Source organism: Argiope bruennichi, chromosome 3, assembly GCF_947563725.1.
Source record: "Argiope bruennichi chromosome 3, qqArgBrue1.1, whole genome shotgun sequence".
Taxonomy (NCBI): domain Eukaryota; kingdom Metazoa; phylum Arthropoda; class Arachnida; order Araneae; family Araneidae; genus Argiope; species Argiope bruennichi.
This window is the reverse complement of record NC_079153.1, coordinates 36,702,522-36,727,681: the sequence shown is the minus strand read 5'-3', so window position 1 is coordinate 36,727,681 and position 25,160 is coordinate 36,702,522. Positions and strand designations below refer to the sequence as shown.

The window sequence follows — 25,160 nt, the reverse complement described above, 5'->3', positions numbered from 1 at the left end:
TAAGCTGTGATACTTCTGTTTATCTGTATATATGTGAATTTTTGTACCATTTGGTGTATAGATTTTTAAAAAAAATAGTATTAAGAATAGATTTAAATTTTAAGACTTACCCTCATTTCATTAAATTAAAGACTATAGCAGAGATAAAGTTTTAGCTTTGTAACTGGAAGATTAGAGCCTCTGTTCTATCATCTTGTCTATGATCTTGATGTATATTAAATCATTTCATGAGTCAGAGATATTCATGTTAATTTTATTATTGTAATTCACTGACGAATGTCATTTGATTCTTTTTTTTTTTTTTTCGAATTTTTATTGAAAGTTACATGATCTGCAATATGAAATGCATGGTATGTTATTCAGACCTAGAGCTTTAATTATTCAAATTAACCATTCTCAGTTTACCTTGATATGCTTGATAATTTATGCAATGGGTAGTTTTATTTGTAATAATTATATTATATATAATTTGCACTATTATACTAGTGCAAATTATAAAATTACAGTAATTTTTATTTCTTGATGCAATAATTAATTTGCTGCATTTTTTTTAAATTTAAAATAACACCTTTTTTTATTTAGAATATTTATTAAATTAAAAACATTCCCATTTTATTTCACTTAAAATAACATTTAACATCTGAAGCTATTTTTTAATACTTATACTAGCCAAAAAGTTTCTGTTAAAGCATTGTTGAATTGCATATGCAGATTAATGTATTTTGGTGAAATAAAAGTTTAAAAAATTAATACAAATAACTATATGGTGCTTATAAATTTCATTCTATAATCAGCATTTGCAGTTAATAAAATAGATGAAAATTAGAGTTTTTCCCCCGTTATCATTTATGGACTAGTTTTTTTTTAAGCTGTTATTGAGTTTTAAATCAAATAAAGTGCTAGTGTATTAATGCTATATTTAATTTATGTAGTGCACAAGGTCTTTGCAGGATCTTTGGAAGTTGGAAATGAATTTCTTTGATTTATGTATCCTTCATTATTGGTTTGACTTTCTTTATAAAATTTGTATTAACATAAATTTTTTTATATCCTGCAATAAATATTTTTACCTTGTTTGTGTGTAATTTATACCATCTTGTTAGTTTTTGTGTTATCTTTAACATAAATTAGATCTTGTTAGTAATCAAAACAAAAGTCATATATATCCTATTCCAGTTCTCATTCGGAATGTTGTTATTAATGGGGAGCATGTAAATCATGGTAAGTTTTTTTGTTAAACCACAAGTAAATTTTATTAAGATCAATAAGATTTCAATTATTTATTATATATTTCTATTTGATTTGTTTTATTTGTAATGATATAATTTTTCATCTATTTTTTCTGCTGAAATTTTGTACACTAGTGGTTTTTTTTTTTTTTTTTTTTCAGTGATACTACAGTATTTCAAAATTTTTGGAACTCATAATCCATTTTCAGCTTATCATTTAATTTAATTCATTTTTTATTTCATATAAATGCCATTACTTAGTAGTAAATTTGAGGAAAGTTACATAATATTATAATAAGTATCATCTTTATAACGTTAAAGAAGATACTAATTAAAAGTTTAAAAAAATTAAAATTACTTTTTGGATCACCATTAAAAATTCTTTTTAAAAAGGTTTTTATTAATTTATTTATGAATTATTTGTCAATATTTTATTAGTTTCACTTTAATAAATGTATTTGACTAAATTACATTTGAAGATTTAAAAATACTAAGACATTCTGAATACTTGTTGAACTAAAAATCAAAATACAGCTGCGAATAAAACAAAATTTACTGTGCTTTGTTGTTGTTAAATTCAGTATCATTAGAAACTAAAATTAGTACAGTTATTATAAATATTTAGTGAAATTTTAACTTATATGATCAATGACATATAATTGTTACACCAAAGGCTGAGAATATAGTAATCCTAACATACACAAAAGAAAGTAGAACCAATGGAAATGTTTGAGTAGATAGAGTCAGTAATGAAGTAACAAATAATATTTGGTGATTTTTTTTATTCATTCCTTCATACCATTTGTTGAAAGACTGGCAGAAATAAGCAGGGATTTGTTGTATTTTGAATTTCACAAATGTAATTTAATTTGCATTATATTTTTGAATCATTATTAATTTTTTACAATAATTGATTATTAATAAATTTCCGTATATATAAATTTGTATATAATTCATATCAGAAAAAATATTTTGAATTTATTTACAGAATTAATTTTGCCATTATCTAATATCCCATAAGTCAGAGAAGTCTTTCCAATTAGGCTTTTAGAAAAAAAAAATCTCTAGAATACTAATAATATTAAACAATGGAATATTTGAACAGTATCATTACTTTTTTCAAAATATATTTCATCCAGCTGTCCCCAAATACACACTTATTTAGAATATTGTTTTAGGAATGTAATCTGAAACAGTTAATTCATTTTTTTCAGTGGAAAATTAACTTTATAATATTTTTATTTTTAAAATGTCTGAATTCATTTAAAATATAATGTATGAAATATTTTAAATCTTATCATGCTTTTTACACTGGAATTGTAATATTTGATATTTGCGTATCAGCTTGGAAACACTTTGAAACATTTGCTCACTTATTGAAAACAGACACTCCTCACTTATTCACAAATACTTTTTTAAACATAGTAAATATCTTACTTGGGAGATTTTGTGTCATTTAAGAAAAGAGGAAAATTGTGTTAAATGTTGAATGTTGATATAACTTTATAATATTGAATGTGGCTTTGTATTAACTAGAGTGAAGTTGGTAAAATACAAAGGGGAAAAAATTTAAAGCTAAACTATGTTATAAAAATTATTAATCTGTATTTCTAAATGTTTTACATAATTTTTGAAAATATTTATTTTAGTGTTGAGTAAATTTTAATTATTCATATTGCAGGAAAGGATACTTCAAAGTGGAGATTAGTCCGACGATTTTTTCTCATTGATCACTTGAGTGGTATTGAAGAAGAGGCCTATCTAACTGATAGACGTAATCAACCCTTTGCTAAAACATTTAGATATGCTTCAGAAGTTTCACTAAAGTAAATATTGCTCTTTCTTTTTGTTATAATTTTATTTATTTACAATATAAAACATTTTTTAATTTCTCTGTATGGATTAACTATAGATGAATTTTTATTGAAATTATTTGGTAATATTGTATAATTTTTGTCTCTTAAAATTGAACATTAACATTTTTGATATATTTTTAACATTAACATTGAAAAAGAAATTATACTCAATCTATTTCAGTATACATCTGATTCTTAACTGTTAGTATAAAATGTTTAAAATTTTATTCATTTTAGGCTCATTTTCAGTTTATTAATAAGTGAAGCATTTTTTTTTTCAGAATAACTTTTATATTAGATGAACAGCCTGGAAAGATATACCCTCCATTACTTACCATTACATATTCTGAAGCCAGGCCTGATGATTATCTCAGAGATAAAAAAGTTACAGTTAAGTGTTTTTGAGATATTTTTAATTCCATTTAAATTGCTATGATCGTAAGTTAATGACTAGATCTTGAATTTTTCTTTCTGTTTGAATAAACCTAAAAATTGCAAATCAGAATTTGAATACTGACTTGCAAGTGAAAAAAAAAAGTATGCAAATTCCCATTAAAAAATTTGTATATATTTTATATTTGGCTTGTTTTTGATTCTTCAATTGCATTGAATATTATTCTAACCAAGTCTGGATTAAGCTGATTTGAAAGGATATATGGACCTCATTGTTCAAACCTTGATATTTTTATATTGATTTTCGTTTCACATCATGTTAATTTTCATATTAAAAATACATTTAAATAATTATTTTACTGTTTCTTAATAATTAATTTTTATCAAAATAAAAATATTGAATTTGTTAAAAAATAACAAAATATTTAAATTGTTAAATTTATTATTATTAAAAATAACTTAAAACTTATTACTTAGTTATTAAGTTAATTAATTAAAATTATTAGTTATATTTTTCACTAAACTTATTTATTTAAATAATTTATTAACTTGAGTCAAAAATGTTATAAATAACTGAAATAACAAACATACTTCATTTTAAACTAAATCAGGGTAGGAAGTGTCATTAAAAGTTCTTAAAAAATGTTTATTTTTAATGGCTGTTAAATAAAGAGTCTTAAAATTACTTTTTTTTAAACTATGTGCTTATTTTTCTTTGAGGAGGAAAAAAAAAAATAATAAGTTTCACAATATTATAGCACCATATTAAATCTACTCAATTATGTGATTGCATTTTCTTTGTGATGCCTGATCTGTTACCTATGAATTCTGAGCAATGCTAGGTATATAAGCTTATAATTAAATAAGTGTGATCAGACAGGAAAAGAAAATTCACAAAAATTTCTTCAGAACGTGGTCAACCTGTATATATAAGTTCAAGTGGGTAAATGTTAATCCCTTTATTCTATGAGGAAAGTGTTAAAGAAAAAAGGCTAAATCCTAGCTTCCAGACTGCTGTAGCAATCTCCCCCTCCCCCCTTCATTATTATGAAATTTACCTAGCTTTATTTTTGATAGCAAAAAAATTTTTTTAATAGTTCATTTTGGCAATTGGTTTGTCTGAAATATTAGTTTATTTCATTTAAATTCTTTAGATATAACTCCATGTCTATGATTCCGTCATATTCTCAGAATATAAAACCATGTTATTTTAATTATATCACATGTTTTGTTCATTAAATATATAAATTTTTCTAATGGAGACTGATCTGATGACATCATGATGCTATTAAAAACATAAATATACGGCTCATCTATCTTCTAAATTTCACTGTTTTGTAACATTTTTTAAAATTTTATTTTATAAATAAAACAGATATTAAACAGATTGTTTCTTCTTTAGCTTTCAACAATGGTAGGAAATGAAGCAATTAACCATGAAAACAATTTGAATTGCAGAGCAATAATGTAATCTGTTGTTAAAAGTTAGGCAAAAAAAATTGTTTTAATTACCTAAATTTAGGAAACATTTACATGACTAATTAATTGGTATGATTAAAATTGCAACTTTTAAAATTTTGAAATGGTGTAAAATTCATTCTTATATTGTAATATTTTTGGAAGTTATTATGGAAAAATGCCAACTCAACTCATTTTTTAATGAAAATTTGAATTAAAATTTCAAAAAAGTCACTCTAAGTTGCACTTTCATGAAAATAAATCCTAACAAATAAAATGAAATAAATCCTAACAAAATCCATTTCACAAGTATGAAATAAATCTTAAAAAAATATTCTGAAATTTTCAATAGAGTATGCTCAAGTGCAGTGCCCTTGTAACTTAAAATAAATTGATAGGTCTTTTTGCATAACAAATTATGATGAGGCCCTTAGGCATTTGCCAACTCTGCTTATTTAGTAATCTGGCCCTGATTCTAACTAGAAATAAGTTAGATGGATTGTCTTTTAAAAAATATTGTTGATTAAAATGCATTAAAAAAAAAAAGAAATTTTAATTTTTTTTTTATTTTGCATTTATTGCATTACTTAGTACTACAAATTCTAATGAATGATTTTTTACAATAGAAAATATTGTTACATATGCAATTGAAACTTTAGTATTCATTTAATTTGTAATTAGATTGGTAATGAACTTTTAATATTTAAAGTGGTGATGCATGATCATATATTTTTAAAAAGCTACTTTTCATTTTTTTTTTTTTTATTGTACATAGCTATTTTTACAGTTTAGAAAAAAGAATAGATTTTTTTTCCCTTAAAATATCTTAAATATTTTTTTGTATTAGCTTATTCTCTCTCCTCTTAAATATTGTACATTCTGTACTATTATTTCAGTGAGTTTTGAATAATCTTTACATATACAAGGTGGGAGAAAATATCACTATAAAATTATCAAAAATAGCAAATAAACACATGCATTTGTAATTTTTGTATTCAATAAAGAAAATATCAAAATATCTTGAAAATGTTTAAATTCTTTAAAATATGCAGTATTTTCACTCATATTTTCATCTTGTAATAATATATTTCCCAACCAAATGCAAAACCAACAATATTAATGACTTATTTCTTGCGATTTAAGATATTTGAGTAAATTTTAAGCATTCACCTTTACAGATTTAAATTTATTAAACAGTGCAGCTTGTGTTATTTCTTACTTTGAAGGATATTGAAATAAAAATGAGAGTATTAAAAAATTAATATTGTTCAGTATTCACTTCATTAAAAAACAACTTGAAATTTTTTTTATTGAATGCAACAAATTGTAAGTAATACATTTTTAGACATTTTATAATTATCCTCATTTAATGAATTTTTTTTCTTCTCCAATTACTTTTAATTAGGTGAAATTCTCAGTCTCGTATGAAATGAGTCAAGAATCAGTGATGCAAAGTGTGAAAGTGAGTATCATAAGCAATTTTAATTAAAGAGAAAAACATTCAAATATTTTTTTTCTTCTTTTTGTTTATGGTATAATTTTTTTAAATTTTATTATGTGGCTTTATATGCATGATAATTATTTATCATTTCATGAATGCAGAAGAATTTGTATTAGAATTCTTAACCAATACAGAAGGAAATGTATTTTGTTTTATAGGAGTTGCATTCACGTAACATAACAATATTACTGAATAAATGTCGTATTCAGTATTTTTTTTATTTCATTTTCATGTTTGTGAATTTATTTACAATTCGGTCATCTTCTACATTTGATATGTCGACTTTTATACAAGGTTTGACAGTATACATTTTATTTCAGATCGCAGCATCTGTTCTTAGCACATTGGCATTTGCTTGGTCAATTCTTCAAACATTTAGTTGGTTCAGACGATCTGGAAAGCATGCTGTTGGTTTAGTGGTAAATAATAAATTTGATACAAGTATATTATAAGTTACTGTTCAATATTACTTGAATTAATTACTATTAACTTGTTTTTTGTAGACACTTGGAAAATTTTTAGTCTTCATGTGTGGTAATTTGGCAACTGTTTTCTTTATTGTAATGTTCTGCACCTGTTTGTACTGGTTTTCCTTTTTTAAGGTATGTCAAATATATTTTAGGGTATAATGTTGCTTTAAATTTCAAATTAATTATGAGAATTTTAATATTCTTATATGTTTCATAGATGAATAGCTTTTAATATATTAATTATTTTGAAAGATAATCTCTGGAAATTTTTTCCCTTTATTTAAAGTAATTGAAAATGTTTTGATATATAATAAGTTTAAATATATTTCAAGCTGTGGCTCAGTGTTTGTGAGTTAGTTAAATGTAATGCAACTTTTTTTGCTGAAATGCTTCCAGTTAAAACCAAATTTATCATTTTTTTATATTTCATGAAAATAATGTATTAAATTAAATTCCTTTTTAATGAAAACCGAATTTTTTTAACATAGAAATATTATTCGATTTTAATCAGTATTGAAATTTTCCATGGAATTTTGAATTTTCTTAGTTTATTTTTTTAGATTTTTCAGCTTAATATAGGAAAATTGTCTACACTTATGTTATTTTGTATCATTTGTATTTGTTTTAGGACTTTTTTGTTTGTAATGCAAATCTTCATTCTCTAAATGATTGAAGCTGTAATTTATTTAAATATACAAAATAATAAAAAAAAAATGTAACATATAGTTTATAAAAAGCAAATTTTTCATTTGTAAAGAAGTATAGTCTTTTATTCAAAAAAATACATAAAAACACTGTTTAAAATTATATTGACATTAATAGACATTAAAGGAGAGAATAGCTTTCTTTATTTATTGTACTCTATATAAGCAATCAAGTCTTCCATTTTTCATTTAAACATTCATTGATTATATATATATATATATATATATATATATATATATATATATATATATATATATATATATATATATATATATATATATATATATATATATATATATATATATATATATAAATAATAAAAAAAATGTAACATATAGTTTATAAAAAGCACATTTTTCATTTGTAAAGAAGTATAGTCTTTTATTCAAAAAAATACATAAAAACACTGTTTAAAATTATATTGACATTAATAGACATTAAAGGAGAGAATAGCTTTCTTTATTTATTGTACTCTATATAAGCAATCAAGTCTTCCATTTTTCATTTAAACATTCATTGATTATATATATATATATATATATATATATATATATATAAAAATAATAAAAAAAATGTAACATATAGTTTATAAAAAGCACATTTTTCATTTGTAAAGAAGTATAGTCTTTTATTCAAAAAAATATATAAAAACACTGTTTAAAATTATATTGACATTAATAGACATTAAAGGAGAGAATAGCTTTCTTTATTTATTGTACTCTATATAAGCAATCAAGTCTTCCATTTTTCATTTAAACATTCATTGATTATATATATATATATATATATATAATATTTCATTACTGTAATGCTTCTCTTAATGTGAATTTTATATCTCAATTCATTTGCACTTTAAATTTTTGCATAAGTAATTCTGCAAGGTCTGTATTAATGGTTTAAACAAACAAACAAAAAATACATGAATATTTCACTACACTAGTATCATGTGATTTATAAATTTTTTGTGATTTTATTTGTTGTGTAATTGGTTGAAATATGTGTAGATTATTATATATATATATATATATGCGTTTATTTCTGTTTTCTGTTTAGAGGCAAGATGTTATTTACACCATTTTACCAAGTCCAGAAGCAGAACATTTTTTAAGTGTGTATATAGGAATAGCTTTTGCTTTAAAGGTATGACTTAATATTATCTATGTTCATATGTTAAAATTAAAAGCAACATAATTTTTGTTACTAACTATGAAAATATTATTTTACTCTGTATTTTTCTTATTAAATTATTAATTATTATATCTGAGGTGGAAAATATATATGTAAAAAAAATAATCTAGTCCAGTTCAAAAAAATTTCTTTGCAAAAGCAAATAAAACTGTGGAAATTGTCCAAGTGTATCTCCCATGATTTTTTTTCCCCCTATGTCTCTTAAGTATGGTTGTTGTTTTCGCTTTCTGGGTGAATTTATTAATGGTCTAAAGTCAGGCCATTTCCCCTGCGAAGACAAGATATATCTCCTACAGGAGAGGGTTGCATTGTGGTTAGTGATGGTCATTATGATTCAAATGTAGTTCTGACTTCAGTGTTGTCTCTATGACTGTCATTCAGGTCACTCCGTGTGCTTAGGCAGATTTGGGGAAGTTGCCTTTCAATATTCTCAAAATATAATTTTCATTCTTTGATGTGATCTGACTATTCTACTAACATCATAAGCCTCCACAGAATTTTAGAGTCTACAATGTGCTGTAGTTTTGCTTTTCAAATAAAAGGAAATCCTTTTTTCTTTATGCATAAACTTATGAGCAGGTTCCTCACGCTTTTTGTCTTTGTCTTCTCAACAGAGATCATATCACTTTGATTAATTATTGTATTGACAATATACTTTAAAATATTTTGTTAAGGTTAAAGTTTCTAACTGCCACAAAAAAAAAAGAATTGACAAATGCTCTCATGTATCATGATTTTGCATATTTTACTTATAACTTAATTTTTTTTTTCATTAAGAGCCTCTAACAAATAAATTATTTTTTAAATTGTTAGTAATGTTATTTAATGCATATTCTAAATGTGTAGGATTGTAATAAGCTGATTATTAATGTCTTAAAAATAGGAATTAGTAATGTTCAAGAATTGGTTGTTTCTGTTGTCTCGTATTTTTATGATTTTTCTAATTTAAAATGAATTTTAATAAATGTCATTTTATAAATTTCCTGCTTTATATTGAATTATGAATTATTTCAAATACTGTATAATTTGGCTTAAAGAAGACCTTGGAAGATAGCTGTTAAGCAAAAAAAAAAAAAAAAGAGCAAATAATGTAAATGGAATTATGGTATGTAGTATTGGCATTAGACTTGAAAAAGATGTAACCTCCACTACGCATTTATAAAAATGTCTTTTTTTAAAAAAAAATAATCAAAGATTATTCAGGTGAAAAATACTGCATTATATAACTATATGAAACTATATTTCATGTAACTATATGAAAACTTTCAATAAATGTTTTATTGATGTTGTAAAAGTTAATGAACTGGTTAATTTTCATTTTTAGTTCTGGTATTTAATTTTTAAACATTTATATTTATTCATTTTTAAATTAGATTGATACAGTTTTAATTTTGTTTTCTGAATAAATTGAATTTTTAACATATGTCTTAACTGAATATACTTCATATATTATGAGAAGTGATGCATTAATTAAGAAATTTAAAAAAATTCCAAAAATGAACTTTTTAAAAAAAAATTTTAGAAATGAAGAACTTTTTAATTAGATTTTATGGTATAACAATATATTACACTTTAATCAATCTTTGGCCATTTTCTTTTTTCTTCTATATATATGTAATAATATTTTAAAATCTAATTTAAACTTAATTAATTTCCTAATTTTTATCTTAATTTAGCCCATATTAACTTCATTCTAAAATTGCTGAAGTCGACAAGTTCTCGCACTCCAAGTAAAGGGATAAAAATTTGTCTAGCTAAGTGAATTCTTTTTACAAGATACGTAGATTCCCTTACCTAAATCGACACATGTAATGAAATCCCTGTCAAAATCTCACAGTATATAATTGCGGGGATAAATATTTCATGAACTTCTCTTTTTGCTCTTGTGTTGTTCTGCATTGATGTGCTGCTTGTACATAAATCATGCCTCCCAGGATGAAATGAAAGTGAAGTTTAAAATTTGAAAGTGTCTTCCCTGTTTTTGGCCACGACTCTGCTTTTAAAAAATTATATTTACACACACACACACACACACACACACACATATATATATATATATATTTATATCACTAAAATAAAAATGCTAATCTGTCATGTCATATATTTTTCTCTCCTAGGCTATACAGCTCATTCACTTGCTTTTTGTACAATGCAGCATAGATATATTTTATATTGACTGGGAACGTCCAAGAGCAAGGGCTACATCTGTTACTGCCCGTACTGCAACAACCTCTAAAAATATTGCTGAAACTCCAGCTGGTTCTGATCATAAAAAAACTAGCAAAACTACTCCTGACAAAATCAATACGGAAATGGCTGGCGTGAGTATCTGGAGGACATATTATGCTGCAAATGAATGGGCAGAAATACAGAGCAAGCGCAAAACAAGTCTATCCGTTCAGCTGTTCGGGGTGCTGTTCATTTTACATGTAAGTATTGGAATGTGTTTTCTTTATTTTTTGCTATCATTTGCTGCACCAGGACCCTTTTTTTTTTAATTCACTTTCAATAAATTTTTCTCAACATTGCATAGGTGGATTTTACATTTACAGCACAAATGTGTTTTGAAAATTGATTCCAGTTATCCATTGAAAATCCAAGGTACGCTGTTTTTTTCCCCATTGCGATGTGTATTAAAATTGTATGGCCTGGCAATTTTATTCCGGGTAAAGAAATGAATTCCTGGAAATGGTGAATGTTAGGTAATGTATAAACAAAGAAAGGTAACTTGAAAATTATCAACCGAGTAAATTTCTGTTAAAAGAAAATCAGATCTGAAAGGTATTTCAAATTTTATCTACATTCAGAATTAGCAAAAGGCAATTCAATGCAAAAATTAGTAGTAATCAGGGAAATTGGCATTTTCGCATTTTAAATATGAAACACTACTTACAGTGTTTTAAAAAGAGTTTGATTGGATATAAATCCAACTATATATTTTCACACTGAAAAATAATATTTTCATCTGTTTCATTTGATTAAAAAGCTGCATTCAAACCTTGCTTTGCATTAGGACATATTTTCATCTTGGGGGAAAAAATCCCATTTTAAAATAAACAATATTGTCATGTTTTAAAAGTGCCTTCTTAACTACTTTGTCAAACCTTTTAGAAATTTTGCTTTGACCTAAGCATTGGAAGTCTGTCAAAATCTGATTTTGGTTAATTATTGCAATGAAAATTCTAGATATAAGAATTTCATATAAAGAGTTTCAGATATGTATATTATTTTCTTAGAAATTTGACTGTTAAAAATCCATTCTCTTTTGATTTTCTTATAACAGGAATTTTATAATGTACGAATACCTAAAGTTGCAAAAAAAGAACTATGGATTTTCAATTGCTTATAGCTAATTTTTATATTTTATCACTTATCAAGTTTAATTACACTTTTGATTATTTAATACTTTTATTTCTCTATGTGATTTTTTTTACTATAAATGCTTTTGTGTTTTATCCATAAAAGTTATTTTTTACACATTTTATAATTTTATATTATATATTTAAACTAGCATCTTGCTGGAATATTTAGTTTTAAAGAACTTTTAGCTTTAAAATTAATAATCCGTCTGTAGCTTTCATTTCATTTTTTCACTTAGCAATAATTCTTTTATACATTTTGCGCTTATTATAACAAAAATTGATGAATGTTTCAGTTGTATATATGTATATATATTTTATTAAGTAGATTGTTGATGCATTCAACAATATTATTAATTATCTTTCTATTATATCTTAAAATCTATTATTTCTTGATAATTATTATTATATTCTCTGTTTCTAAAATTGCTACAAAATATCAAACTTTGTTTACTTTTCTACTGTGAGTGGTATTATTTGTTCATAAACTAAATTAGTCTTTATATAAATTTTGCAAATATGTACAATTTTTGAGGTTATTTTTATGAATTTATTCATCTAAAATGTTTTTTTGTTATAGTAAGAGGTAACTATGCATATTATTTTTTTAAAAACTTACATTCATGGCATTAAATGATGACTTTTTTTTTTATTTAGGTTTACTGCACTGTTTGAAGAAGATTTGATTACCTTTAGACATTTAAGTGCACTTAATTTAAAATTATTTATTTTTTTTACATATTTACATAGCTTATTGCACCATGGGAAGTAAACTAAACTACTTATGTTTTGTACTTATGAATTTGTTTTCTTATAGGTTTTAGGGTTTGAAAGTTCAACTCTGGCTGCTCTAAAATTATCTGTACCACCTACTGATATCCATAAGTATGTGCCTTATAGTACTTGCTGCAGATTTGCTCTTGGGGTTCTTGTGTACCTATCTGTTGCTTTATTGCAGGTTAGTTATTATTCATTTCAATTATGCAATTAAATTGTATGTTAAAGATGGTGTTTAAATGACAGTTTTGTTCATCTATAAAAGTTTTTAATTACTTTCTTATATGAAAATCTTCAGAAACTCAAAATTAGAAGATTAATAAGAAATTTAAAATTTATTAAAGAATAATTAATATAAGTCATTTGTTTTTATTTGTTATGAATAAATTTAATTTAAAGTAACATTCATTAAATTTAAATACATGTTTTTTAACATTAAGAAGGTTTTGTCATTATTTAATGTGCCCAAACATGCTTTATCAGAAGATTAATTTCAGACAAGGTGATCAGGGCATTAATTCACTATGCTCTTCAAACCACTCCAACATAATTTGAGCCTTGTTACATTGGTCATTGTCCTGCTGGAAGATCGGATTTCCAGTTGGGAAGACACATGTTATGTAATGGTGCAACTAATCTGTAGTTGGGTTCAGATAATCTGCAGCTTTAATGGTATGTTCTACTACAATCTCAGAGCCATCCATAAGATTGTGCCCCAAAGCATAATACCATCACCATCAATCTGTGTATGTGTGACCTGCTGTACCTAAGGGAAGCAATTGTTAGCCTAGAAGACAATGTACCCTCACACAACCATCAATATGATGAATGAGAAATCGTAATTCATACAACCAGGCACCTTTTTCACTTATCTATGGTACAGTCACAATGTCCTTGGGTTCACTATAGGCATAAGTTAACAACAGAAGCAAAATGTCTGCTGTACAGTCGCTATCCAATTATGTCTTCTGAATCGTGTGTTCCAAAATATTTGTACTTGAACCTTCATTGTATTGGGCTGCAAGTTGAGCTACTGTTTGGCATTGATTTTGGTTTGTCAACTGGGACAGTCCCTTTTGTCCTTTTTCTTTGATTATGCATGGATGTCCAACACCTTGGCATCTACTGCTGGTTTCACCTCATTTATCCACTTTGTGTAAATACTAACAATGGCAGTTCGTAAACAACCTACCAGTCATGCAGTTTCTGAGATACTTGACTTTTGGAGTCTTCGGGCCATTATAGTCTGCTTTCTATCAAATTCACTTAGCTCAGCAGCCTTTTCCATCACTTGCAAATGCAGGTGCAAGAATAATTCCTTACTTTATCCAACAGCAGTTAAATACCATTCCCACTTAACCACATGCCCTCCACATCATCCAGAAGATTTCATTGAAAAATTTGGGGATGGTCGTAATGTCTTGATTCTTCAGTGTATGTGTAATTCTATAATGACAAAATGGGCAATTTTGAGTGAATAAATGCTTTTAATTTTACAGCAAAAATGTAAATTTATTGCATAAAAGAATTAAGTGCCATTAATATTATTTTATTGATTTTAAATTAGTGATTCCTCTGCAACATGAAAAAAAATATCATTCTTGAAACATGAATGGAATAATTTTTCTTTTATGAATTTTTAATGTTATTTTTTAATGATTATGTTGTTATATAGATTAGTAGGGATTAAATTGTTATACATGTGGGGAATTTTATTATTTAGACATTAAAATAGAACTAAGATATTTTGAAGTAAGTATGTTTACACAAAATTTTTTATAGTAAAATAAAACACAGTTTATTCAACTTGGTTTTATTTAAAAATCGCATTTAAATTACGAGTATTTTACCGTACCCATATTACCCGTATATTTCATTGTTTTGGGTGAATTTAAAGATTTTAACTATGTTATTGCTATGTTTATTTTTGAGTAAAAATATGATCTTTAACTAAATTTTTTAAAAACCATTTTAGAGAATAATTTAGCAGTATAAATTTTTCTTTTAATGTCATTGTAAAAAAAAGACATATAACTTTTTTTTGTTCATAACTTTTGCATAATAATTTTCTTTGTTTAGGTGATAGTCTGTAGAGGATTATATGAAAGGTTTGTCGAAGACAAGTTGCAGCAGTATGTTGATCTCTGTTCAGTTAGTAATGTAAGTCCCATGAATGAAACTTTTCTCTTGCTTACCTGTAAATCTTAATGATATTTTCTGTAATAAATGTTTTATGCCTTAATATTTATTAAAAAAGGTACTGAAAATATCAGTTTGAAAGATGACAGAATAACAATTTATAGATTAAATATATCTCTATACATTTATTTCAATGAATAAATGTTATATTGTTCACCCACCTATCTGATGTACTTAAAATGATATGAAATTTTATATTATAATTGTAATGGATAGTTTATTAAAGGGTATGGATGTATAAACCATGCAATGCAAAGTTTTGCTCTTATTTCTCATGCATGAACAAATTTCTCGCATTATCATCAAATCTTTTCTATATTTATAAATTTATTATCCTATTTCATCTTGCCTTATTTGCTTTTGTCGGTGTTTACTAGTGTTCTATTTATGATTTTATATCCTACTGAGGCTACTTAATCTTTACTATGTATATGACAGCATGTTAATGCATATTAAAACAAGTACATATTATTAAAGTGCATATATGTCAGTATTATCTTTTTTTTTTTTAACTTTATGTGAAAGAAAAAGTTTTATACGATTTCTGTTAATATTAATATTTTTAATATATTTACATAATATTATTTGCTTGGTTGCAAGCAAATCTTGCTTGCTGTTATATTAAGTTTGAATAAAAGTTATTCTGAATTATTTGCCTTTACCTTTTATATTCACTTTTAACTTTTATATAAAAATTTTTTTTCTATTTCATCAAATGATATGAAAGTTAGTCCTCGTTCTGTTTATACAATATGTGCATACAAGGGAACAAGGTAGATAATATAAGATATAGGTATAAAATCTTTATTTTATACCTATGTATGTAAACCTTTTGATAATTTTTTCAAATTGATAATTAAATAACACCTTTTGTACTTATGTGTATATATATGCTCCCTGTTCAAAACTTCTTTTATGAATTAAATATTATGTTTGTGTTTTCATTGTGTGTGTAATATATTTTTAAATATTTTTAGGTAAGTGTGTTTATACTTGTGTCGAAAAGATTTGGCTATTACATTCATGGTCGCTCAACTCATGGGAAGGCTGATGTAAATATGAAAGAGATGCATGAATTTTTAAGAAAGGAAGAGGTAATAGAATTTATTTTAGTAGTATTTCCGCTCAAACATTTATCTTTATTATTTTGTGAGTGTCTTCTGGCATTTAAAAAACTTAATACTGATCAAACAAAATCAAAAGCTATTCAGGGAATATACATTTCAACTTAGTTTTCATCATCATCTCAAGAATAATTTTAATATAATTCCTCTTATCTCCTATAGTTAGTTTTTGATCTTTTAATCTCTAAGAATACTGTACTTTAAGTTAAATACAAGATTATATATTATTTAGAAATTGATAATTTTAATCGAATTAATTAATTAAATATTGTGAGGAATTGTACCATTTCTAGTAAAGTTGTTAATTAACATACCTAACTTTTGTTATGTTCTAGCATTAATGGTAAATGACTGCTTCAACCAATACCAATGATAAAAGTAATAAATTAATGAAACGATTGTATTTAATAAAATTAAAACTTGATCAAACCTGAAACTCAAAAGTGCAAAACATAACATGGTTTACAGTCAGTTCTGAAAAGGAAGAGGCAAGATAAATACGATCATTAATTTATTTCATTATACAGTTTGAGCAGCTTTGTAGCATTCACAGATGACAGTGGTGAAAAGCAATAATGATTGTTATATCAACAGTGATTGATATAACAATATATTGATTTGTATATTTTAAATCTTGCTTTTCTATGAGAATAAATGATAGGAGGATAAGCCTCTAATGACATTTAGCTTTTAAAGTGTGATATTTTCTTTTAAATCATTTAGCTGTAAGATAACAGTCTATGCAAATCTCTAGAATTATTTTCTTTTTACCAAAACTGTAGGAAGATTTATGTGGTCGTCGAGGTCTGCTACCTGACACTGATCAGCAGACTTTTCAAATACTTCTGCCACCAGGTGTTCATGATCAGTTTCTTAGACTGCTTGTACCTCTTACATCAGTAAGTATATCACAATTTTTCTGTACCTTGGTATATCTCTATTTGTATCTCAATTTTTCTATACATTCCATTTCTTTCTGAAATTCAACATATTAAATATTATTTTCTTTTATAGTATACTCAAGCTGCTGATAGAATGCAAGGTGGTGAGTATATATAACTTAATTTTACTGTTTTCATAGTGAAAAGGACGTGCTTGAAAATTACATTTAACTAAAAATTATATAAATTTATTGTTTTGATAGAATTTTTATTCAAAACTATCCATAGGTAGTTTTATGTTGTACTGTTTTATTACAGAAATGTTTAATATTAAAACAATTAATAAACAAAATGTTTTCAAAGTTGCTGCATTTTTAAATATTTGCTTTCATAGTTTTAAACATCAATACTGAGCAATATAGATTTTTGGATTATCAATGTAAAAAATCATACAAATTTATAAGTAAACAGGATTATTTTATGAATGAAATACATTTTTATTTTTTATTTTTTTAATTTTGTCTGTTTAGTGTGTGGTAGCTTTTGAGCATCAATAAATCTTTGATTAACTGACTCTTTTTTCCTTTATTAAACTATGAAAGGAAAGCATATGCTTTACTTCTAAATAAAAGTAGACTTACAAGTTCATGTTCATTTAAAGTGCTAATTAATTTTTTTAAGTATGGGCTGAATCTGAATAAACTTATGATGAGAGTTCATTATTTGAAAAGATTATTAGGTAACTGAATATAATCAAATTTAGAAAAATTTGATAATTTTAATTAAACTGATATTTTTTTTAATCCTATAATTTTGTTGTATGTATAAGTTGAATGGTTGTACATCAAGGAAATATAGGAATAGCATTTCTTTAAATGCATAATTTATCACTTTATATATTGAATTTGTGTGGTTTCTGCAATGAAGTACAAATCAACTATTTTAGCTGTTTACTCATAGATCTTCATTGTGTGCACAATATATTTTCTATGAAAGTAATAAAGTTGCATTGATGGAAATTTCTTTATTTTGAGCATCCAATTTTGTGTACATACTTAATTTTTCTGCATAATGTTTACATTTGATTGTTATGTATTATAGAAAAGTTTTTCATTTCAGTTGGAGGTCGCTTAGCTAAAGTAGACATTGACAGAGTTGCAAATACTCATTATATGCTCAATAAATTTTTATCTGGCTTCATTGATCATGTAAGTTGCATCCTGAGATTTTTCCTGTCTATGTGTAGCACATTTTTGAAAACTGAATGAAAGTTTGAATTTTGTCACAGAAATTATTTTCTAAAATAAGCTTAATTATTAATATTCCTTTAAAATCATAATTTTAAGAATTCTTAATTCTTTTATTTATAATGCAAGGCTTATTTTCAAATTTGAATTGTGTTGTAATTGCACAATGATGTTCAATTGTAGTTGAAAATTCTTGATAACTTCGTAAATAGAAGGGAAAGTATGAATTTTTTTTTAAAAAATGAAGTTCATGATTATTTTTTTAAATTCAATATCAAGTGATTTAATTGACTACTAAATAATCTTACTATGATTATTTAAAATTTCTTTTTGTGAAATTCTATGAATAATATGAATAATTCAATGAATTCTATAAATAATAATATAATAGTATAATACTATTTATTATGATTATAATCTTACTATGATTATTTAAAATTTCTTTTTGTGAAATTTTATTATGTTTTAATAATGGAACATATTCAGCCATTATAAGATCCTCATCATGTTTTAGACAAATTTTAAAAAAAATGTATTTAAAATTTCTTTTAATGTTACTTTAAAGCCATCAATTTTTCGTGTTTCGAGAATAAATTTGTAATTATTCTTTACATGTGCATTCATTTGGTACTGTTAGTAATCAGTACTGTTTTGTTATAAAAGAGAATTGGAATTGAAACTCTGCATCTTTATTGTAGTAATTTGATGATTTCTTTTTTAGTCATTCAAAGACCTTGACTATATCGTAAAGGATAGAGTTATGCTGGAATATCTCTTAGATATTGAATGCTATGAAGTTGCTGATCGTGGATATTTCTATAATGGCGAGTTTATTTAACAGATTTAGATTTCATAGTTTTATGCTTATTAATTGAAGCTTAAAAAATGTACAGACTATAAAAAATTTCATTTTTTAAATTGAATAATCTAATTTTTTTTTATATTCATATTTTCCTTTAGATGATGGTCGTTCCTTTTCTGCTGTTTTGTTCTATGGAAATGAATCAATCTTATTGCTGTTTGATGTACTTCTTTTCAGTATTATAGATATTGCATCAAGTGACTATGTTCTTTCCATAATTCTCACTTTTGGTGTTGCAAAAGTAAGTATTTAGTTCTTCCCTTTCAGATTTCATATCTTAAAAATGATAATAATAATAATTTTTTATTATGATTTTAATTGCTCTTATAAAATTATTTGGAAAAATACTTTCCTACAGATTTTGCTCTTTAAAAACATAGTAATTTTGAAACTTTAGTTGCTGGAATAAAACTTCAAAATTCCTTCTTATAATGTTCAAAAGCAGTAAAATAGCTTTAATGTATAAATGTAAACTCTGGAGATTATTTTTTCATTTAAAACTCTCTTCCTTGCTTTTATTTTTTGGCTATTAAATTTAAAAATTCATTAAATAAATTATATGGTATTATATCAACTCCTTATTGCTAATATTGTTTGAGATTTCAATTTTCTGTAATGATACTAGTAGATTTATAAGAGAAACTGATAACTGAAATTGAAATAAATAAATAAAATAAAATTACTTATTTGAATTAAATAAAGCTGTAACTATTATGAATATAGTATTATTTCTATATATTAATATAAGTTGTATACAATCTGACTTAACTTATTTCTTCATTCGATAGGGATGAAAGTTAAAAAAAAATTCATGATAAAATGATTATTAATTCAACAATCCCCATAACCTTCTAAGTACTGTAATAGTTTTGGGCAGCTAATATTTGGAAGACCCCTGGAAGAAAAACTTTTTGTCCTCCTTCTTCAACAATATGGGAAAAATTATTTAACTTAATTAAGACAAATGACTTCATTGTTTTGGGAAGAATTATAATTGATGGTTTAATGACTTCTGCAGATTTAATTTAGAAAATTTATTGTATAGTTGGAAAAATATACATATGTTTCTTACATTGCCTATTTTTTTTTTATTGCTCATGGAAACCAATATTTAATGTTGTGATTTTCTTCTAGTGTTGAAAGCTAAAGAAGTTGGATTCTTTAAGACTCCTTCATACCATCATATTTTATAAGACAATTTAAAAGTCATTTAAAGTTCCTCAAAATTTGGAAAATAAATGAACCGCATATTTGTACTTTTAATAGCATTATGATGTCGCAAAACACAGATTCATGTAAACTATAAACAACTTATTTAATAACCCAGTTTTGAAATTTGACAGTTTTATGGAATCATAATCATGAAATTATATCTAAACAATTTATTTAAAATGAAATATAACCAATATTCCTGGCAAATCCAATATAAATATATATAACCAATATTCCACCAAATCAGTGCAAAAATAAAACTTCACCCTCGGATTGACAAGAAAGAAAATCTATGAATTTATTGCAAAAAACAATTAATTAAAACTCAGTTAGAAAGATATTTTGATCATTCTTGTTTTAAAATAAGGTTTTGAATAACCTTCTGAAAGAAGAAAAAAAAAAAAAAAATTGAAAACGATAATTGAAAATCCTTTATATTCTTTACTTTTTAATTTATAATATTTAATATATGATAATATTTTTAATTTATAAATTGTTTTAATAAAAAAGAAATAGGAATATGTTAAATTTCAAAAATTAGGTAGTTAAAAAATTTAATGTATTTTCTTAATCAATTGTGCCATAAATTATATTTTATTTTTTGTAAAAAGCAAATATACTCTCCTTTTAATTGGAAACTTAAACATACTGTGAAATTGTCGTTTTTTATTACCATTTAATTCTTAAATCTTTTCATATTTAGATTTGTAAATCACACAATTTTATCTTAAACGTTTTAAGGCTATTTATTGATTTAAAAAAAAAAAAATCTTTCCTCTGTTTACTTATGAGGAAACATCATAGAAGATATTTATAATAAAAAATCTTCTGTTAAGATATTTAAGTAATAAAAAGCTTTTCTTAATGATTTCAGATTATTCAGGGAATAAGACGAAGTGCTGGCAGGCGAAATTTGGTTCGGAAAGCCCTTGTCGATGAACGATTTTTAACATAGAGTGCCTACTTTAGCAATGTACTCAATTTCCTCGCTTTGCTGTTTAATCTTTCTCTCAATTTTACCATCTGTATCCATCCATGTTCATTTAGCCAACAAGAAAATTTTAATTTTTTTATGCATTTTCTGTAAATAAGCATTGTGTATATTGTTGATCAGTTTTCATTTTAATTGCTTTTCAACGACAAAGTATCTTTGTTGTTATTGGTGTTTAATGAATTTATATTAATATTGATGTAAAATGTTTGTGTATTATTCCAAAGAAGACAGTATTCTTTAAAAAGTATTATATTTGTAATATTATAATCACTTAACATAAATACTTAATTTAATAATGATGTATTTAACATAAAAATATGTTTTTCTTCTTGGCAAGTAATCTATTCTGAATAATGCTAAAATGTTATGTATTTCAAAATAAAATAAGATTTAAATATATACAATTTGCAATTCTATGAATGCTAGATTATTGTAAGAAAAAAAAAATAAGATATATGAATTTCTATGTCCTTTAATTTAGAACTTGAATTTAGCATGTATGTGAACTTAGTTATTAACTCTCCATGAATTATATAGAATACTTAATACATTTTTATTCAAGAAGGTGCATGAAATTACTCATTTTTTGAGGCTGTGAATTAAACTAATCATTAATGGAATGTTGCAAGTAAATTCTTTAATTATAACTAAATAACAAATGAATTTGCTTTATTACTTAAGTGTTTTATTGAAAATGACTTATAAGTATTATTGATTATTTTGTATATAACTATTTTTGTGAATTCTGTATGAATTGTTTCATTGTTATTGTACCATTAATTTTTTATGATTCCAATAGTTGTTTATTTTTACTAGCTATGAAATTTAAGAGCTGTAATTTTATATAGTCCCTCCATTTTCTGTAAGTGTGTTGAAGTTCTTTTTCGATGTATATTTACGAAATAAATTTTTAAAATCTTTTCTTATTTCTGTTCTTTTTCATTCAACATTGTATGTATCATAATGCAAATTTTTTAAAAAAGTAATCAAATTGCATTAAGTCCGTAGCTGAAAAACTTCATTTCTTTCTTTTTCACACACACACGCCCTTAGCATATGTATATATAATTTCATTAAACTCATTTGCAATATTTTTTACTGTTTTTAACTTCAGTCAGATTTCAAACAAACCAAAATGCTATTATCCTCTATCAAAGCTAATCAAGAGAAAAATTCGAAGATATAAAAAATATTGTTAGAATCTTATTATTGGTGGTAGTGATAATGAACATAATAAAATATAGTAAATAAGCTTCTACTTCTACAAACTCCAAAAGAAACATTCTGATGTGGCATATATTGTAAGAAAATGTTTTATTGGTCCAGTTTGGGGTATACAAACTATTTCTAGTGTGTTGATTTAAATACCGGTTCGAAAGAAATATAGCATGCTATTCTTTTACCTAAATATTTTGGTGTGGTGTCAAATTTTGATTCATAAGAAACATGGTGTGTGATCATGTACACAATAAATATTAAGTTCAGAAAAAAAAATTTTAAGTATAATTTTTGTAGGAAATATTACAAAATCTAGGTTTTAATGATATAGCAAAATTTACTTGTTGAGGGTATTTAAATCATAATAGGCACATCTTGTTAATGGTTCAATTTATAATACATTATTCTGAGTTAAATACAGCAAAAGAGTTTCGCTACAATTAGTGCATGGAATTAGGGCTTTGCCTGATAAAAATGTGCGCTATCATCTATCTGAACATGTAACTAAATGCCGCATTACTTGACACAGTGTCCCTTATCTCACGGCTGTATTATGACTTTATTTTTCATGTTTGTCATAAGCTTCTTGGTAAGAGAAAACAAAATAATGTAATTGTTTAGCTTCCAGCTGTTATAATGCTAAAAATGCTAAAAACATTTGTTATATGATATGAAAGTATTAATTAGGAAAAATGCTATAACAGTATGGATTCTTTGAATTTCCCAAAATCATTTTTGGAATTAGGGCTGTGAACATGGCAATTTTAAGTCGGAATAACCCTAAACTAATAATGAAATTTACGCGTAGTGTATGCTCTTGACTTCAAAACTATAAATTTGGATCAAATTTTGAACTTTATCGATCAAAGGGAAAATTTTTAAAAAAATTTGCTCGATTTATTTCTGTACTATAAACCGTTTTATTTTAATATGTTGGAAAATCGACAGGAGAATATTCTTTCTGGCTTATATTACTGCTTTGCCAATCTAATTTATCTTCAGGATTCATCTATTGTCATTACAGAGGGTAAGAAATAAAATAAATGTATCTTGATAACAAAACGCAATGAAGCATGGACATTCCTGCTTAAGTGAACAATAGGTGTGGAGTGGACTTGAAAATCATCATAATCAAATCATTCATAAATTCCTCTTGAGTCCATTTTTAGTGCGCCATTTGGATTGAGTGCTCACTGAATGTGAGTAAGATTTAGTGTTTAATTATATTAACGTCTTGTTTTGAGCTACACTAGGACTATTTAGCGACGTTTTTCATAATTTTTAACCGCGTTCAGACGACGAGGACGACACTTGAAATAGTTCCTTACCTCCTCTCCAAACTACCACTAGACAATAGGATTTCGGTTTCGGAATCGAAACCCGATTCCGCCGAAGAACCACCATAAAAGCAGAGTTGATATTCATTAAATTGTTGGAGGCTTTGGTGTAACTTGGAAAATGGACTCTCGTCATCTGACCACAGTAGAAGTATACAAGATCCAGACCGCCGCTTCTAAGTGGCACATGATTATCATAAACCTAAATAACTTCCGCACTAGCGGGGGGGGGGACGTTAGCCCATAATGTCAGTATAACATCCCTAGGTCACATATAAGCTCTTTAAAAGAATTAGACACCGAACCTGAAACTTTACAACTAGACCAGTACGGCCGAATGGGTTCAGTTTAGTTCATTTGTATTAGTGTCCCGTTTTAAAATAACACTTGCGCTATTTGGGGACAGACCTAGTAATTTTGAACCGTGATCAGACGACGAAAACGATAATCTGAGCTGTCTGCCCCTCGCCTAACTTCCACACAACACCAGAGGGAGGACATTTGACTTCGAGAGATTTAATGTGCACCAGACCCACTTTCAGGATTCTTCTTCGGTGGAATCGGGTCTCGAACCTGTAATCCTCCGGTTCCGAAGCCGAGACCTTACCACAAGGCCACTGCGGCCAAATGGGATTCGATAGGCAGAGACTTGAGGAAGGGGGGGGGGGGGTATTTGCGATGTTCGCTAGAGAGATATTAACTAAAAGAATTGATGTGAAATAAACTGATCGAAATGGTGTCCGACCTAACTAGCGGCATTAACTGCTGATTCAGCTACTAGACTGACGATGATTTTGTATCCATGTGGTTCATGCTTTGTTAAATGAAATGAATTTAATTCAAACTTTGAACATGGTAAGCTGTACAGTTTTATTTCCAATAGTGAAGGTAAGTAGATATACTTATAAAAGAGTTATGAAGACTTAGCCACCCGTTATTCCCCTGTGGTGTTAATAGCATTAATTTAGGGATAAGATACAGCTATTCAAATTTGAATAGCTACATCTTATCATCTATACTTATAATAAAGCTCAATGTGTGTGTGTGTGTGTGTGTTGGCGCTCTACAGGCCAGACCGTTTGACATACAGCTACCAAATTTGGTACATGTATACCTTGGTGGTTGGGAATGTGCACCTGGGGTTTCTTTT

At 25.8% G+C, this 25,160-nt stretch overlaps 1 protein-coding gene across 1 annotated transcript in view; it reads left to right on the top strand.

The window, feature by feature from the left end:
- The window catches only part of LOC129963976 (meckelin-like), a 32,944-nt gene extending 10,677 nt beyond the window's left edge, over positions 1–22,267 (top strand). The window contains exons 12-29 of the mRNA XM_056078615.1: positions 933–987; positions 1,132–1,221; positions 2,911–3,055; positions 3,367–3,475; positions 6,342–6,398; positions 6,758–6,856; positions 6,941–7,039; positions 8,666–8,752; positions 10,918–11,229; positions 12,977–13,117; positions 15,016–15,096; positions 16,113–16,229; positions 17,042–17,158; positions 17,274–17,304; positions 18,260–18,348; positions 19,109–19,211; positions 19,348–19,490; positions 21,336–22,267. Coding sequence (XP_055934590.1) covers positions 933–987; positions 1,132–1,221; positions 2,911–3,055; positions 3,367–3,475; positions 6,342–6,398; positions 6,758–6,856; positions 6,941–7,039; positions 8,666–8,752; positions 10,918–11,229; positions 12,977–13,117; positions 15,016–15,096; positions 16,113–16,229; positions 17,042–17,158; positions 17,274–17,304; positions 18,260–18,348; positions 19,109–19,211; positions 19,348–19,490; positions 21,336–21,416 — 1,956 coding nt within the window. The 3' untranslated portion in view covers positions 21,417–22,267. The remainder of the gene's footprint in view (positions 1–932; positions 988–1,131; positions 1,222–2,910; positions 3,056–3,366; positions 3,476–6,341; positions 6,399–6,757; positions 6,857–6,940; positions 7,040–8,665; positions 8,753–10,917; positions 11,230–12,976; positions 13,118–15,015; positions 15,097–16,112; positions 16,230–17,041; positions 17,159–17,273; positions 17,305–18,259; positions 18,349–19,108; positions 19,212–19,347; positions 19,491–21,335) is intronic.
- The last annotated feature ends 2,893 nt before the right edge of the window (positions 22,268–25,160 follow it).